We start from the raw sequence: 17,677 nt of genomic DNA on the forward strand, positions 1-17,677 counted from the left end.
AACATGTAAACATGCACACCATTTCTCCAACTTTATTATAAACCAAACTTGATCTGAACAAACAGCAGTTTGGAAGGAGAATTTCTAAATCCTAATATTTGATGATTTCTTTATAACAACATTACATGTTTATTTATCATCAAGTTTGCTTTTATCCCAGCTTCATTTTTATAGTGCCATGATGTCACTCAACTCCTTTTTTTAACTAGTTTCATGTTTCACTTTGCTTTCTTTACCAATATTGGCAGAATAGGTATAGTAGAACCTCTGGTCACGAACACTTCTGACCACAATCAAATCAGGTTCCAACCAAAAAATTCACTTTTTTTCCTGCAGCTGATTTCCCTTTCTGCACCATTTTTTGGGTAAGCACCAAATTTCCAAAATTAGTTTTGGGTCATGATCAAATTAGCTTGCGAACAAAGTTATGGAACAAATTGTGGTCGTGACCCAGAGGTTCTACTGTAGTTAGAAAGTATTCTTGATCATCTGTTTTTATTATAGATTTTGTCCCATAAAGTGTTCGTTTGCATACGTCCAAATGCACAATTGGGAATTTTGGTTTATTGTTTGTAAAAATGTTCTTACTTTATTTATGATTATTTTTTTGACAAGGCACAGAAGAGGGAAATCTCTCTGGAATTGTTTCATTTAAAAGAGTTGGCACAAAACGTGTTGTAATCAGAGGTAAAAAACAACAGGTGCTAATTTCCCATCCACATGCAAAACGGACAAAGCTTACAATCAGATTTAATACTGACAATGGATAAGGTAAAAAACAATCATACTTCAGGTAGCAGAGAACAGAAAAAAGATTGTGTAGCATATACTACTGCAGAAAGAAAAAAACGCTAGGAATTGTATGCAAATAGCTGAAAGGCTAGGTTTGCTTGTATTGAGTAACTGTCTCCTGAAATAATTACCTAATTTTCTCTCAGTTGCCCTGTATAAACTGTGTATAAACTTCCTTCAGATAGCTTGTCTTTCATCACAATTTTTGGTAGCATCAATTTCTTTTCTCCGCACAGGATTTTCTATTTTTGAGTCTAAAATGAACATGACATTTATGCAAAGTTTAAAGTTATTGGATGAATTTATGGAACACAATTGGATGGCTATTTTCACAGAATAAACATGATACCACTATGGTACCTGATTGACAGACAATATCACTGAAATAAGTTTCCCAGTTTTGTTAGCAGGTCAGTCTTAATCCATAAGAAAATACCTATATGAATGTTTGTGTGTGTGCACTTTTTTTCCTAAGAACCATATAATGAACTGAATTTTTTTTTTAAAAAAAAGTTAAATGGCGGAAAGGAGAAATGATGATTCACAAAGAAGCAAGGAATTTCCATACACAAGCAATAGATATAAACCATCACTGTGACCCATCAACTGTTCATTTTCCAGCCCTGCTAATTTCTTTCCTACAGCATGTCAAGCAGCATGTCATCTAATTTTGGAACGGCAAAATGTTCTCACGTAGCTTTTTACAAGACTCAGCATTTAAATCTGAAAACCCAAGATTTATAGACATTAAAATATTTTTAACTTAATTGCTATTTAATTTTGGAAGATATATAGTACAGGGGTGGGTTGCTGCCGGTTTTACTAATGGTTTGCAACCCTCGCGCAACGCATGAACACCAGATGTGTGCTGCATGCACAGAACAATTTATTTATTTATTTATTTATTTATTTATTTATTTATTTATTTATTTATTTATTTATTTATTTATTTATTCAATTTATAGGCCGCACCCTCTCCACCAAGGGACTCGGGGCGGCGTACAACTCAATATACAAATAAATGACAAGGAGGAGGTAATCAAAACATTGTACAATTCATAAATAAATAAATAATTATAAGTTAAAAACAACACAATAAAATTTAAAACGATTAAAATACCCAAAAAAATCAGTTAATTTAAATTTAAAATTGTCCAGGGGGGATTAGAAAATGTAGTTGTAATTTAAGCCAGGCCAGCTAGTTGGAGCAGGTGGGTCTTAAGTTTCGTGCGGAAGGAGCGGAGATCGGTAGGTATCCTAATGTCGGGGGGGAGGTCATTCCAGAGGGCTGGGCCCATCACAGAGAAGGCCCTTCCCCTCGGCGCCGCCCTCTGGCATTGCTTAGTGGACGGCACCTGGAGGAGTCCCTCTCTGTGAGAGCAAATTGGTCGCAGGGATGTATGGGGCAGGATACGATCCCGCAAATAACTAGACATTTACAGTGAACTGCGCATGTGCAGTCACTAAAATCCAGAATAGCGATTGCCCAGCAGCGGCAAGGGAACTGGTTCATGGATGTGGCAAGTCTAGGTTTCTGCTAGTTCTGAATTCTACTGCCAGTTCAGCCGAACCAGACCAAACCGGGAGCAACCCACGTCTGATGTAATATTTCTGAATGCTAAATAATACCAAGTTATCCACTTTCTAACTGAAAGAATAAATTTCTGTATTCTTAAGAATGTAATGCTTTGTAAATGTGTTAAACATAGAAAATCATTCAAGTCCAAGATTTGAATTCTTAATATTTTCAAGCAACATGAGTAAATGATACCAATGATCTGTTACATAAGAAAAGTAGATAGGTCCAGTAGTTTATTGAGCTTTTATAAAAAAAATATAAGGCAGTGCTATTTGAAGATGGAAGCTTATAGGACTATATATAGTTGTGGAAAAAGAGGAATGAATTTAGGTAATTGATACCACTGAAGTCTGTGGATGTTACTTGATTTAATCTTGTAAGCGATTGAGGTGACAGAGGTTGTTGGCATATTTCAAATGCTATACTTTGTTCTGTTGCAATATATGCAATACAATAGCGGAGTTGGAAGGGACCTTGGAGGTCTTCTAGTCCAACCCCCTGCCTAGGCAGGAAACCATATACCGTTTCAGACAAATGGCTATCCAACATCTTCTTAAAGACTTCCAGTGTTGGGGCACTCACAACTTCTGGAGGCAAGCTGTTCCACTGATTAATTGTTCTAATTGTCAGGAAATTTCTCCTCAGTTCTAAGTTGCTTTTCTCCTTGATTAGTTTCAACCCATTGCTTCTTGTTCTACCCTCAGGTGCCTTGGAGAATAGTTTGACTCCCTCTTCTTTGTGGCAACCCCTGAGATATTGGAACACTGCTATCACGTCTTCCCTAGTCCTTCTTTTCATTAAACTAGACATACCCAGTTCCTGCAACCGTTCTTCATATGTTTTAGTCTCCAGTCCCCTAATCATCTTTGTTGCTCTTCTCTGTACTCTTTCTAGAGTCTCCCCATCTTTTCTACATCGTGGCGACCAAAACTGAATGCAGTATTCCAAGTGTGGCCTTACCAAGGCATTATAAAGTGGTATTAACACTTCACGTGATCTTGATTCTATCCCTCTGTTTATGTAGCCTAGAACTGTGTTAGCTTTTTTGGCAGCTGCTGCACACTGCTGGCTCATATTTAAATGGTTGTCAACTAGGACTCCAAGATCCCTCTCACAGTTACTACTATTGAGGAAGTTACTACCTATACTGTACCTGTGCATTTTGTTTTTCTTGCCTAAATATAGAACCTTACTCTTTTCACCATTGAATTTCATTTTATTAGATAGTGCCCAATGTTCAAGTTTGTCAAGATCCTTCTGTATCTTAAGCCTATCTTCTGGAGTGTTGGCTATTCTTACCAGCTGCAAATTTAATGAGTTCCCCATTTATTCCCTCATCCAAATCATTGATGAAGATGTTGAAGAGTATTGGGCCTAAAACAGAGCCTTGGGATACTCCACTGTATACTTCCCTCCATGTAGATGCAGTTCCATTGAGGACTAGGCATTGAGTATGGTTGGTCAGCCAGTTGCAAATCTATCTGGTGGTGATGCTGTCCAACCCACATTCTTCTACTTTATCTAGTAGTAGGTTATAGTCTACCTTATCAAATGCCTTACTGAAGTCCAAGTAAACTTTATTCATGGCATTCCTCTAGTCCACTAATTTTACTTCTAGGTGTTCGCTAATTCGTTGCTTGATTATCTTTTCCAGAATCTTTCCTGGTATTGAGATCAGGCTGATAGATCTATAGTTTCCTGGATCTATTTTTTCCCCTTTTTTGAAGATGGGAACCACATCAGCTCTTTTCCAGTCCTCTGGCAATTCCCCGGTGCTCCAGGATCTCTGAAAAATATAGTTCAGTGGTTCTGAGATCTCATCTGCCCCTTCAGAACCCTCGTGTGTAATCTCGTCTAGGGCAGACAGGTACTCACTTACCATTTTCTTCCCTATTTCAATTTGTGTTCCTAATCTGATTTTTGTGGTGCTGTTTTTATAGGTTGGATTGTTTTATCCCTTTGTGTAAAGACAGATGCAAAAAATGAGTTAAATAGTTCTGCTTTCCCCCTGTTGCTTGCCACCTTCTTGCTTTCTCCCAGCAATGGACCAATTGTTTCCTTAACCTGGGGGAGAGAAATACAAGGAATTAATATCAACAGAAGCAATAGACTGCCTAAACCTGTGCACCAGTGCCCTTGATAAGTCTTACTTGCTTGTATGACTCTCTCCATAGCAACTCACTTTCAGCATTAAACTACTCATTCAGCTGAATAACTGTTAGCGTGGGTGCTAATGGTACTAGTGCCTAGGAAACCTGATGCTCACACGAGGCAGCTATGAACGAGATTAAAATGTTCTTCAGTTGCAAAACAAATAAGTCAAAAGGCCATTTATATATTCGTCATTTCTATTTGGCCAGGAGCAAAATAGAGAATCACCACATTTGATTTTACATGAGCTTTAATACTTGATGGTCAGAAAAACAACATAATTATGCAGATGTAGATATATATTTAGTACTTCTATAAATACTGTATGGTAGTAGTTATGGGTTTACTGACCTAAAAATGAAATTTGAGGTATAGTTATTTTCATTGATAAATTCACAAAACTGATAGTAAAATAAGACATATCTCACACTGAAAATATTTTTTAAATCTTGGTGATTAAATGTTTGGATAGTCAGCTTTATTATGCTCAACAAAAGTTAAAACTGGTCATATTGAACATATAATTTGATGTGGAAATGTTAATTTAGCTTTTTATTTGTTAATAAATGCTCCAAGGAAGTTTTAATCATAAATGCAGAATCTACTTCAAACATACTGTATATATTGGAATTTAATTTTAATATTTGGCAGTGATTAAATATAAACCTGAAAGAGTTTATACAATACAACTTTCTGTCTTATATGTTATGCATATAAAAATGGAGGAAGGGGAAGATATTTTAATTTTTTCCTACTCCGTATTTTGCTTACAACATGGTGTTATATATTTTTTCTTTTTCTGTTCTTGTAGAGGGATATTTTTTTTAAAAGACTCATTCTTGGTTACCCATCAATCAACATATTACATGAATTCATCAATATTTGAATTCTTCAGAATATCTTTGGGCACAAAAAAATACCTATATATGGCTTTCCTTGGTACCATTCTAGTTTTCACTAGACCGTTGAATTAAAGTTATCGAATTAGAGCTACTATTTCAGCTATTTGCTTTGCATCTGTTTCTAATGCAAGGAATTCTTAATTTTACATTTAAAAAATAAGATTACCCAAGTTTTTTCTTTTTTTACTTGGAATACAGTTTAAACGAGAGCATATTTTTCCTGGTATCATCTTAAACTCTGTAAATAACTGACTAAAGAAATAGGTGACAATTCACATCATAGATCAGGGGTGTCCAAGCTTTTTGCAAGGAGGGCCAGATTTGGTGATGTGAAAATGTGTGGGGCCGATCATTCAGCCTGACATTCTTTGAACCCTTAACATTAAATGCGAATTAACTACCGTATTTTTCGGAGTATAAGACGCACCAAGATTTTGAAGAGGCAAATTAAAAAAAAAGTTTTTGCACTCTCCCAAAAATGGCCCATTTTTCATGAAAATGGGCCTTTTTTTAAAGGGCATGAATAGCCTTTAAGAGGCTTCTAGAGTGCTCCTGGGGGCTAGGTGGGGCAAAGTTGAGCAAAAAATGGCCCGTTTTTTGCTCATTTATGCCCTCCACAGCCCCCAGGATCACTCTGAAAACCTCCTAATGTCAGGCCTGTAATTCTGTTCCTTTTAGGATCTTTGGCCTGCCACATAATTAAAACATATATATTATGCTGTTTCATTGGTATAGTAGTTGGGAGGAGGGAATAGAAAGGAGTAGGATTGTGGAATGTATTGTTATGGATTTCTTAGAAGCTCAAGGTCGTCTTTTGTCTCTGCACCTCGACACCTGGCCGGAAGAAGAGGGGTGTTACCTAAAGGATATGCACAGCCATTTTGGTGAAGGGGGCAGAGTTTTGGGAGGCAAAAAATGCTGTATTCAGTGTATAAGGTGCACCCAGATTTTTAGCCTCTTTTTTGAAGGGAAAAAAGATGCATCTTTATACTTTGAAAAATACGGTATTTTATTAAAGACTAAACAAATAACTCCAGTGGGGAGAAGAGGCTGAGGGCCGCTTGAAATTTGAAAAAGGGCCACATTTGGCCCCCAGGCCGCACTTTGGACATGCCTGTCATAGATGGTAACTTAAATTGTTCCAGTTTAAACATGTTTGGTTCCTATCCATGTATATTAAACATCTGATCATATTTTTCTGCTCGTAAATAACTTTGAAAGTCTCAAATGGGCCTTGAAGAAACACATTTAAGCACATGGGAGAGAGAAATCCATGCAGTGGGAGGAAAAATGCATGAATTTCTTTCTCCCCTTTATTGGAAACCAGGCGGCTGTCAAAGAGAAGGGAGCGTGCGCCATGTGGACTTCTCCCAACTGCCGAATCCTCTGCTCCGGCATAGGAAGTGGGTGGGCGGGCAATCCTGGTCTGGGCAGGCAGGGCGAGAGAGCGAGTGGGGACTGGGTGGACAGGGGAGCAAGCAGGGGAGCAGGCTAGGGGAGGGAGTGTTCCGGTACGGGGCCTCTGGAAGACCCGGTACGCAAATGCATGCTGGATTTCTGGATCCGGTACGCGTGTACCGTACCGTCTGAAACCCACCTCTGGTTTATGTGTCTTCGTAAAATACGAGTATCATAAATAATTAATTATTTTGTGATCATTAATGATTTTATAATCTTATTAGATCATAAAAATATGTAAAACAGCCTATAAGCAAATAAAAAGCCTAGAATATAAAAGATATTTCTAAAATTCTTCTTAAAACAAAGTACAGAAAGGCAGATCAAGGTTTTAGGGGCGAGAATTGCAAAACGCTGGAGCTGCCACTAAGAACACCTTGCATTATGTTCCTACTGCATCCTCTCCCAGGCTGGTACACCTCTCTGTAGCTGGTGTTACATGCTTCCTTCAGAAAGTATGTGACACAACTCTAACCACTATGTTCTGGACCTGTTGTAATTTCTGAGTTCCCTTCCAGAAGAAGGTATGATGAACTCCTCATTATTATCCTATGTCAGCGGTTCTCAAATAGTGGGGCGCCCCCCCCCCTGAGGGGCGCGAGGCTCCGTAAAGGGGGGCGCGAAGGCTCCCTTTCCAACGGCGGCGGCGAAGGCGGCAACGGCAGCAGCGAAGGCGGCGGACTGGAGTTTCCCGCCAAGATTGCCTGTCCGACCAGCCCCCGCTAGCTCCTGGCTGAGGGAGGAGCTGCCGCTCCGCCTTCTCCGAGCGGGAGCAATTCTCAGCTGTCATTTAGCAAAGCCCGGCTGCTTTCAGGAAATGTCCCAGGAGCAACAGAATTCACAGGCAAAAGTAAAACACAGGGCACTACAGTTCAGACAACACAACGAGAGCATCGACCAGGTTAATTTAAAAAAAAAAGAGCGCATGTTTCCACAATGGCAAAAGTAAACTGCAGACAGCTTGGATTATTATTAAAGTTCATAACACTTTCTGAAAGCCATGATAATCCTTGCTAAGTTTATTTATTGAAGCCTTCTAGTGGGATACCGTGTCTGTGAGAATGTCTCCCTGTTGAGTTTCCTTTCAAATTTAAGTGCAATATTTTTATTACCCTATTGCTATTATTTGTCTCTTGGAGTGTGTGGCAGAATGAATGTAAGTCAGTCACTCTTGTTCCTTATTCTTTGGCCACAGTGGTGTGTACCTTATAGAGACTGAAAAACATCTGTATGTTTCTGTGCTGTGTCATAAAAGGAGGTGTGGAGACACAGCAGCATGTCTGGATTTGCATTCATATTCATTGTAGCCATTAATCCAGACATCACCTCTGATTAAAAAATCAGCTCAAATTATTTTATATATTTTTGTTTTGCAGGTTAAAGTTTTTTTTAATATTGTGTTAAAGTTTAAATCCTGTGCTCCTTTAAATCTTTTCTGCTACAGTTAATAAAGCTATTCTTTGTTGTAAATTGATCCACATTTCTTTCTTTTTTTATTCTCTTATACGTTAATAAGGATACAGTGTTATGCAGAGGTGTACTTATAACAATTTTATAGACAAATGATACTATTTACAGTCACGCAGGGGGCGTGAAATGTTTTCTTCTTCCTAGGGGGGGCATGACAGAAAATAATAGAGAAGCACTGTCCTATGTGAACCATATTGCATAATGCATAAGATACAACAGGTTATAAATGAGAGAGATTTGTGGTTTGTGTCCTTAAGGGGATATCTCAGTTAACAGAACTTCAGGATTCTTCCTGAAACTGATGCGGTTAATTTTATAGTTGTTGAATAGTAAGGAGAGAGAATATAACCCACAGTACAATGATTGAGCTGGAGCAATATTTAGATAAATAACCAGACAAAATCTCAATAGTAGGAACAGTGAACAGACTTCCAAAAAAGGAAAGTCCATCATCTCCTGAGGCAATGTTTAAACATATTGCACGAGATCAGATATGGTCTAAATGTTAATTCCCCATTGGACAAGGAATTGGACTAAATGAACAAAAGACCTTCCAACCCTTATATTATTTGATTCTACTCCAATCATATCTCTTTCTATGGCCTGCCTGAAAGTAGCCTGAAATGTATCTTAAAAAATAATTTCATCCATGAGTGCTTAGAACCAGTGACGTGCAGTCAGGTGAGGCAAGTGAGGCAGAGCCTCACCGCTCTCATCATGAAAAGAAAAAAAAATGTAAAAGGAAAAAGCTGAGCTAGTTGCTGCCTCACTGTGGATGACTCTGCTTAACTGTTAAAAAAAGCCTCTAAAAAAGCACCCTCTACTATGAGGCAGGAGAACTGCATGCCTCATATAGTCTGACTTTAGGCATTTTATGTTCACTCGAGCAGAGTTAAGCAAGGGTTAAAAGCCTAAAAATACCTGACGTAGGTGAGGCATGCAGTTCTCCTGACTCATAGTAGAGGGCGCTTTTTAAGAGGCTTTTTTTAACAGTTAAGCAGAGTCATCCATGGAAGCCAGGCAAAGAGCCATGCTGTAGCACACACACTTTCCCCCCAGCCTCTTTCTTTTGGAAGGCTCGGATCGGCTCCCCTCTGGTTTCTCTGCCTCCCCTCTCACCCCAGCCTGCTAGCAAGAGGTGAGTGGGTGGGCTTTATTGCATTCCAGGAATTTCCCACCCAGACAACAGGCTGCATTTGCAATGGTGGAGGTGTTTGGGGAAGGCAGCAGGGGAATGGGGATGGGTGGGAATGGCAGATGTGCTGCTTTCAAGCCACTGGAAAAGATATCCAATCCAACTTGTGTGTGTGTGTGTGTGTGTGTTTGTTTGAGAGTGAGTGAGAGAGGGAAGGGGGTAGGAGAAATAGTCCAATCTAACCTCTCTGTGTGTGTGTGCGTGTGTGCGTGTGTGTGTGTGTTTGAGAGAGGGGGAGGAAGGGATAGAGGGAGGAAGGAGGGGAAGGGAGAAGAAAAAGAAAATGAAAAAAGGAAACTTATTTCACAAAGGAAAAAAACAAATGCTGTTGTTTTAAATCAGAACTGAGCATGCCTGACTGTGGAATTCTGGGAGTTGAAGTCCACAAGTTTAAAAATATTTGAAACCCACCACTGTGTCAGTGCCTCACCAGCCATAAACCTCACCACACGTCACTGCTTGGAACTGATATGCCACTACCTACTTAGCTACCATGACAAGGAATTTTAAGTCCAGCTTATATCTATTTCTATCTATGTACCACTGCCTTTGCACCCTCCTCAGTTGAAGCAGTATTAATAATCTAGCCAAAATAACCTCCCTCCCTCAGCATGTTCCTCCTGGATAGAATCATCCAAAAGGCAGGTGGATCTAAAAGTAGTGGTGGCTCAAATCCTTGCAAGTACTCTGTCCTTGGGCTCAAGATACACAGAAGCCAACTGTATAAGTCAGTGTGTTTGTTGGTCTCTTCCTGATCAACACCCTAAGGAACATCTGCCTCCCAACAACTATAAGTGACTGAAAAATCCTTTAAAAGCTGCGCGGTGCATTGATCACATTAGGAAGTCACACACAGTAATCTTTCAGATGATTTTCAGGAGACACAACAGAAGCAACTAAAAAACATTTCTTTTTCAATGACACATTATTGGCTCTCTGTTCCTTTTTCTCTTTTATCACCCATGCCCTTGATATTTGTTCACCTGCTCCATGAAGCACATTTCCTTAGTAAACCAAGATGACCTATAAGCACATCAAATATGCAGAAGTTGCTTGGGAACCACATAATCAAAACCCTAATCACTCAACCTGCCAGCAAGGCTGGTTGTGCACATATATTTCTCTCTTCAACCAATCAGTCAGTTAAAACTGTTTGTTCGGGTTTGCTTCTGAAATAAACGTAGCTTTCTGCATTGTGATATTATACAGACATGCCTTATCTATTTTTACTGCTGTGATTCATGTCCTTGATAATCTGAAGATTATCAGATCCTATTTTACACTTTGTGTAGCTGTTTGGCAACTGAATTTGGTTTTGATTATCTGAATCACAATAACTAAGGAAGTTTTTTGAACTGCCCAGGGAACTACTAATTTCTTACACTCAACAGGGTTGAAGTTAAGAATATAGAAATAATTCTGGATTATACTGAAATGTAACAAACATTCTTGAGTTGTTTAAAAAATGCAGTTGTTTGGAGTTTGTATCTGTGCAAATAACTGAAGTTTCTTTTGCATTAATAAATAGTTAAAATATATCATAATTGTAACTGTCCCTTGCATACTAGAGTATACACCATAGAAACTCCAGTTATCATGGTAGTATTTATTGTGATGAGATGAAAAGACTGAAATATGAAAATATACAATATTTTGGATAACTGTTTGCTCAGAGTTTTAAAAACATTCCTCAGATAGAAAACTTGTAACTTGAACTAATATTTCAGTCGAGTATATGGATTGATTATCTTTCGATAGTAAAGTGCCTGTGGATTAGAAAACAATTCAGATTTCTAAACAATTCTAAAATGGAATTTTCACTTCGATCATGAAAAATATAATAAAACCAAGTTATAACTAAAACTGTTATATTTGAGACATGTGTATATAAATTTAATATATGTAAAAGCGAATTGTAAAATGTTGAGTGGCAGCTAATTCTTAATGTATGTGTCAGACTATATGTATAGCCTTCGGAGCAAAACAGAAGTGTGAACAAGGAAGGGCTGTAATTGAAGACTTTATAAAAGACAGAACCACAACTATCAGGAGTCACTTGGGATATATTTTGTGGTCCTCACTTTAACAATATAAAAACTTATTAAAAACTTGCAAGATTTACTCAGATGGCGATAAATTTATATCTGATTCACTCAGATAGAGGATATCTTTGAAGTATAATCTGCTATTTTGATACAAAATTTGCAATTTGCATCTCAACATGCATTCAACTGATAAACTTGGAGAAGCTTAGGTTCCCTCAATCCAAAATATTCTCCATCTTCTAGAACATTCCTAAAGTAGGGAGTTTTTGCGTTAAATTCCTTCCTTCCTTCCTATTTCAGCGATAGAGGGTCATATTAAATATGCATGCATACCTATGCACACCTATGTGGTGGGTTATGACCAGTATGCCCTGGTATGGGCATACCGGTGCCTGTGGGGAGCACCAGATACCATTCCGGTATGGTGCTCTGGAAGACCCACCTGCCCATGCTCCTACAGGTATTTAAAGTTTTGGGCTTCCACACAGGTGCATGGAGCGCATGGCTCCTGCGCGATGCTCTGCCGAGCAGCTGGAGCATCATGGAGGCATTGCGGAGCATCATGGACAGTAAGTACGCATGCACACGCTGCTTACGTTCATGTGGTGAGTGCCCGACTCCATTGCACCGTACCGGTTGCAAGGGGATCCAGAACCCACCACCGATGCGCACACACAGACACACATTTAGGAACAGAAAGTAAAACAGAAGGTATTTTCTTATATCCTTTTGCTCTAGAAATCATAGAACGTTTCATCATGCCAAATGTAAAGAACTACACACCTTGTAAAACAGATATGGGCAAGTTCTGATATATATGCTTCATATACAATATGTGTCACTGCTTTGCAGTACTTTGCAAAAGGTAGCGATAATAAAAGCCATTGAGTAAAAATAGCCCTATATTCTGCTATATTTTAGCAAAATAATACATGTGTTATGCCTCAAATAAACAATCAGTCAAACAGAGGCTGAAAAAATTGCTGTGCCTTCTCAGATGTAAATGTGTCATTTGCTATGAGCTTCAAAACTATTATCTAATAGAAAGCTGTTAATTTTTTTTAAAGCATGGCAAAAGTTATATGTTAGAACTGAATATTTGTTCTAATTTGAGTGATATTATTTCAATTTTCTGAGTATTTTTCAATGATGTCAGCCAGTAAATGTTAAACTAACACAAAATCCATACGTTTAATATTAGTCTTAAAGCACACTCCAGCAATGTCAGTACTTTTAGGTGCAATTAGATACAGCTATACTTTGCTTGATTTATGATAAAAAAAATTATTGGAGAAATCTTATTCTGGTTTTTTATAATATCACCTGCTCTTACTTTATGTAAATGGACCCCATGACCATTAAAAAACATTAAAAAAAGAGCGACTTTTTGCTTTGCTATAAAGAAAAGCAGGAAATGAGTCTCAGAATCAAATATTTGTTTTGCTTTAGGTTTACTTCAATTTCCTGTGCTCTTTTCGATTAATATCAGCTAGATAATGTAAAAGAATAGTCAAGGACATTCATTTAATATTGCTGTTATTGCAATATCCAGTTACAGCAGCTATTTTGGAAACTTTTGAATGCAGATATATAATAGTAGAATTCTGGTAGAAATTTCAGAAGGCTTTACTGATCCAAAATGTTCAGCTTTGTACTTCATGCTATAGTATTCCAATAACAATGGGACACTTTTTTGGTTTTCTATGCTTCGTGCTTATAACAAGGAACTTTGTGCAGGAGAAATAGAAATCAAATGTTAATGCAAATGTTAATGCAGGTAGTCCTCAATTAAGCCACCACAATTGAAACCCCGCAACTTAATTGCAGTCCTAAGTAGAAAATCACATGACTGTGACAGTTGATTTTACTTCAGATTTCCCCCTCTGCCCCTTCGAAATGCTCACCCTGGTGCTTGGATAATTAGCAAGAAAGGAATTAATATTTGTATTCACCTTCATTGGAGTATAAGGGTTTAGAAGAGAATAAGCAGGCATACACATAAAAATAAATGTATTAATTAGCTGTTTACCTAGATCACTTGTGGCCCCAAGCATGTTAGGTTAAAGCCAGTGCCAGTGCCAGTGCATTTCTTTAGATGTGAATTCCCCGTTGTCGCCTGCTTACTCTCTTGTAATGCCTTACACTCCAATCTTTCCACTCTGTGAGCGGGAAGGGTAAGAACAAAACAGGCATAGAAAATATTGCTTAAAATAGGTATTGGCCTGACAGCCCTTTAAAATTGACCAGGTCAAGAAACCGCTACAGGGATTCCAAGAATGTTATTGTATTGTTGGAGGGTATAGTAGCAGCATCTTGAATGTTTATTGTAGGGTGTAGTAGCAGCATTTTCTCTTATACTGAACAAAATCAAGAGATGTTATTTTTTTTTCATGCTTCCTTGTATCTCTGAACTATTTAATCCCTTGTCTAGGTTCTGCCGTAATGACTGATTCTTTCCCTATCAGCTCTCTTATACCTTCTCCAAGGTTGCTTCTAAATTCCTTTGTAAGAACTGACTCTTCCAGAAAGATTGATTGAATGAACGATTTGTACCATGAAAGTCTTTTATTTATTTAGCATATGTATTACAATTGCTTTATTTGTATTATTATCTATAAATAGTAGGACTCTATTAATGGATTGATCTTGTTCCAATTTATTTCATTTTTGTCACTTTTTAAACTAATTTAATGTCACTATTTGGTGTTTTAACATTTTTATTGTTTTTAATTATTGTATGCATCAAAAGATGGGCGGCATATAAGTTGAATAAATAAATAAATGGATTGAATTGATCATAAATGCCATAAATAAACCAAATAAAATATGAATCTGCATTTTCTATACTATTGGGATTAAGATATCTCCTCCTTTTCTTAAAAACTTTTAAAAATCCAACTATGTACTCAAATATTCTTGTCGCCCTATCAGTGAAACTGGTTCTAAGAACAAATTCAAAGCATAGCTTTCAGGACTGTGCAGCAATCTTCTAAGAGGTTTCACACAGGAGCCTACTTATTCTTTCCCAGTGTTGTCTCCTATTTCAGCAATTTGCTGTTTGAGAAGAACAGAAGAAGAGTGGGCAAAATGTTTACAAGAAATTATTTTATGTGTTGTGGCATTAAAAGGAAGCAAGATATTGCATTCCGTTTTTGAACAACTGATAACAAAACTGAAATACTTTCCTCACCTTAGGTTATCTTTTCCTTCTCTGAATTGCAGATAGTGAAATTATTCCTCCTGATTGCCTCCGTCCAAGATCCTTCACAGCTATCCGCCGACCTTCATTGCGCAGAGAGACTGAGGACACCCGTCTATCTGTAAGCCTTTGTGATCTCAACTTGCAGGAGGACAATTTCCAAGTCATGACTGCCATGTGTCCTATTCCACAGAATTCCCTCAATTCTCAGCATTCTCACCTCCTCCCATCTCAACTTGAAAGCGATCTCCGCTTCCATCAGCTCAGGGGAGCCCACATTAAAATTCTGGATGACCAGACTGTGGCCCGTCTGGACCATGCTCGAGATGAGAGAACGTTAGTTTTTACCAGCAGACCGCTTAGAATCAGTGAGACTATATTTGTCAAAATCAATAAATCGAACACTTCGCGTACTGGGACGCTATCATATGGGGTAACCACTTGTGATCCTAGCACCCTGAGACCTAGTGACCTTCCTTATAACCCAGAGTCTTTAGTTGATCGAAAAGAGTTCTGGGCAGTCTGTAGAGTGCTGGTGCCTCTCCAGAGTGGAGACATCTTGGGATTCATGGTGAATTCAGAAGGAGAACTGCACTTGAGTCACAATGGAGCAAATGCAGGCATGCAAGTATGCGTGGATTGTTCCCAACCATTATGGATGTTCTTTGGTTTACATGGAGCGGTGATGCAAATTCGTGTCCTGGGTATGTTTGTCTCTTCTTATATGCATGCTGTTATTATGTCAGTTAATTAAATGACCAGTAGCACTAAAATACTGTATTGTGTAGCAAAGAAAAAGTTATTTAGATTATGAGATGTGTTAGAATGAGAAGACTGAAAAGGCATATTTGTTTTCCAAGCTTCAGCCAAATCTGAGCTTTGAATCAGCAGATGGAGAAGGTAGTAATTATTATTTATTCTAGCATCAAAATCTTTTCCAATACCAATAAAATCTACCCAAAATAGTTTGATAAAGACCCCATTTTACATACAAGTGATAAGGACAAGCCTTAAGTAAATGATTTTTGTGACTTATGATAGTAGTTTCTTTGCATTGTATCAATTTTGTGATGGGTCCTATTGCAGTTTCTCACATTTACAAATGTATCTACAGGTCTAATCAGGTTAAAGTTACTTTTACCCAAAGGAATATAATAACTATGGACTTTTGATACTTATACAATCATTGGCCTGGAAACCAAACAATCAAATTCTTATAGACGTAGCCCTAAAATATTCCTTCATCTGTAACTGTAAGCATAATAATACAATAATACAATACAATACAATACAATAGTAGAGTTGGAAGGGACCTTGGAGGTCTTCTAGTCCAACCCCCTGTCAAGGCAGGAAACCCTATACCGTTTCAGACAAATAGCTATCCAACATCTTCTTAAAGACTTCCAGTGTTGGGGCATTCACAACTTCTGGAGGCAATCTGTTCCACTGATTAATTGTTCTCACTGTCAGGAAATTTCTCCTCAGTTCTAAGTTGCTTCTCTCCTTGATTAGTTTCCACCCATTGCTTCTTGTTCTACCCTCAGGTGCTTTGGAGAATAGTTTGACTCCCTCTTCTTTGTGGCAACCTCTGAGGTATTGGAATAATGCTATCATGTCTCCCCTAGTCCTTCTTTCTCTTAAGCTAAACATACCCAGTTCCTGCAACCGTTCTTCATATGTTTTAGTCTCCATATATGCCATCTGATGAAGGCTATGGACCACAGAAAAAGGATTGCAGTGCTGCATAGAATTCACAAAGTCCGGATTGTCCTCCCTTATTTCAAGTCTTGTAAATATATATAGCAAGAATATATACAACATTTTAGACAAAACCCAGGGATATGTGCTCCTGAGTACTGAGGAACTGGAAGTGTTAATAAGAAAGGGAACAGACCATGAAAGGCTAGTGCTCAGTTACACAAGGGTGGAACTTTTTGTTTGTGTCAGATGCTTTTTTCTAAAAGGACTCTGTAGACTTTAAACAGCATATTAGTCTTGTTGGAGAGCCTGTCCTGCTAAGCACATATATCAACTCTTCTCCATATGTAGTGCAGCTGGAGTGTTTTCAGTTGTTCAACAGACAATCACAGGCATACTGCTATGGTTATCATTGAAACAGCCACATTTCTTTTAAAATCCCCTGTTCAAGATTGTAACAGGCCCTTTTAAATAGCCGATTAGAATGACTCCATCACAAGGAGAGTTTGGCAGATGCAAAACATGAAGTGTTTTTAATGAATCTCTTTATCTCACATTTTTTTCAGGTGCTTTCTCTGGGTTCTAGGAGCAATCTTTTTTAATTTGGCATTATGGAAAAATGGATATGTTAAAGAGACAGAAATTTAGTAGATCCATCTTTTGAGGCAATCCAAATGGATTTGGTGGAAATCCATTTCAAAGTAGCTTTCAGAGAATAGGATTCTGGCATATGTCATCTGCCTTTGGTATATCTTAGAAAGGAATTAGCCAAATGTGTGACACACTGACTGACCCCATCCATCAGGTTCACGTTTCTCTTTTTCTTTGCATGTTAGTCATATATTAGTAATGATAATTTGAAGATACAGATATTTCTAATAAATTTAATCTTCAAATTTCATTATTAATATACATTTGACATTACACAGTGTCATAAATGCATATTCTGTGGCAGCATCATTTAAAGTAACATTACTGTAAATTTGAAGTTGCTTTGTTTTAGCGACAGTGGAACATTTCATTTGCAGTGACCCATCTATCTTCTGAAAAAGCTTAGACATTTCTTGTTCTATACTGTATTTTTTACTTGTTAATTTGAAGACTATATCAACTTGTTTTAGTCTGGAATAAGCATTCATATGCTAATAGAAGGTAGAGAGCAAAATAAAGCTTGTTCAAACTAAGTTT

At 37.9% G+C, this 17,677-nt stretch overlaps 1 protein-coding gene across 2 annotated transcripts in view; it reads left to right on the forward strand.

The window, feature by feature from the left end:
- NEURL1 (neuralized E3 ubiquitin protein ligase 1) overlaps positions 1-17,677 on the forward strand; it is a 139,452-nt gene that overhangs the window by 100,380 nt on the left and 21,395 nt on the right. For both annotated transcript variants that reach the window (XM_081955652.1, XM_081955653.1), the window contains exon 4: positions 14,815-15,495. In XM_081955652.1, the coding sequence (XP_081811778.1) occupies positions 14,815-15,495 (681 nt within the window). The remainder of the gene's footprint in view (positions 1-14,814; positions 15,496-17,677) is intronic.

The sequence above is a fragment of the Natrix helvetica genome, assembly GCF_964273705.1.
Source record: "Natrix helvetica genome assembly, chromosome: 5".
NCBI classification, from domain to species: Eukaryota; Metazoa; Chordata; class Lepidosauria; order Squamata; family Natricidae; genus Natrix; species Natrix helvetica.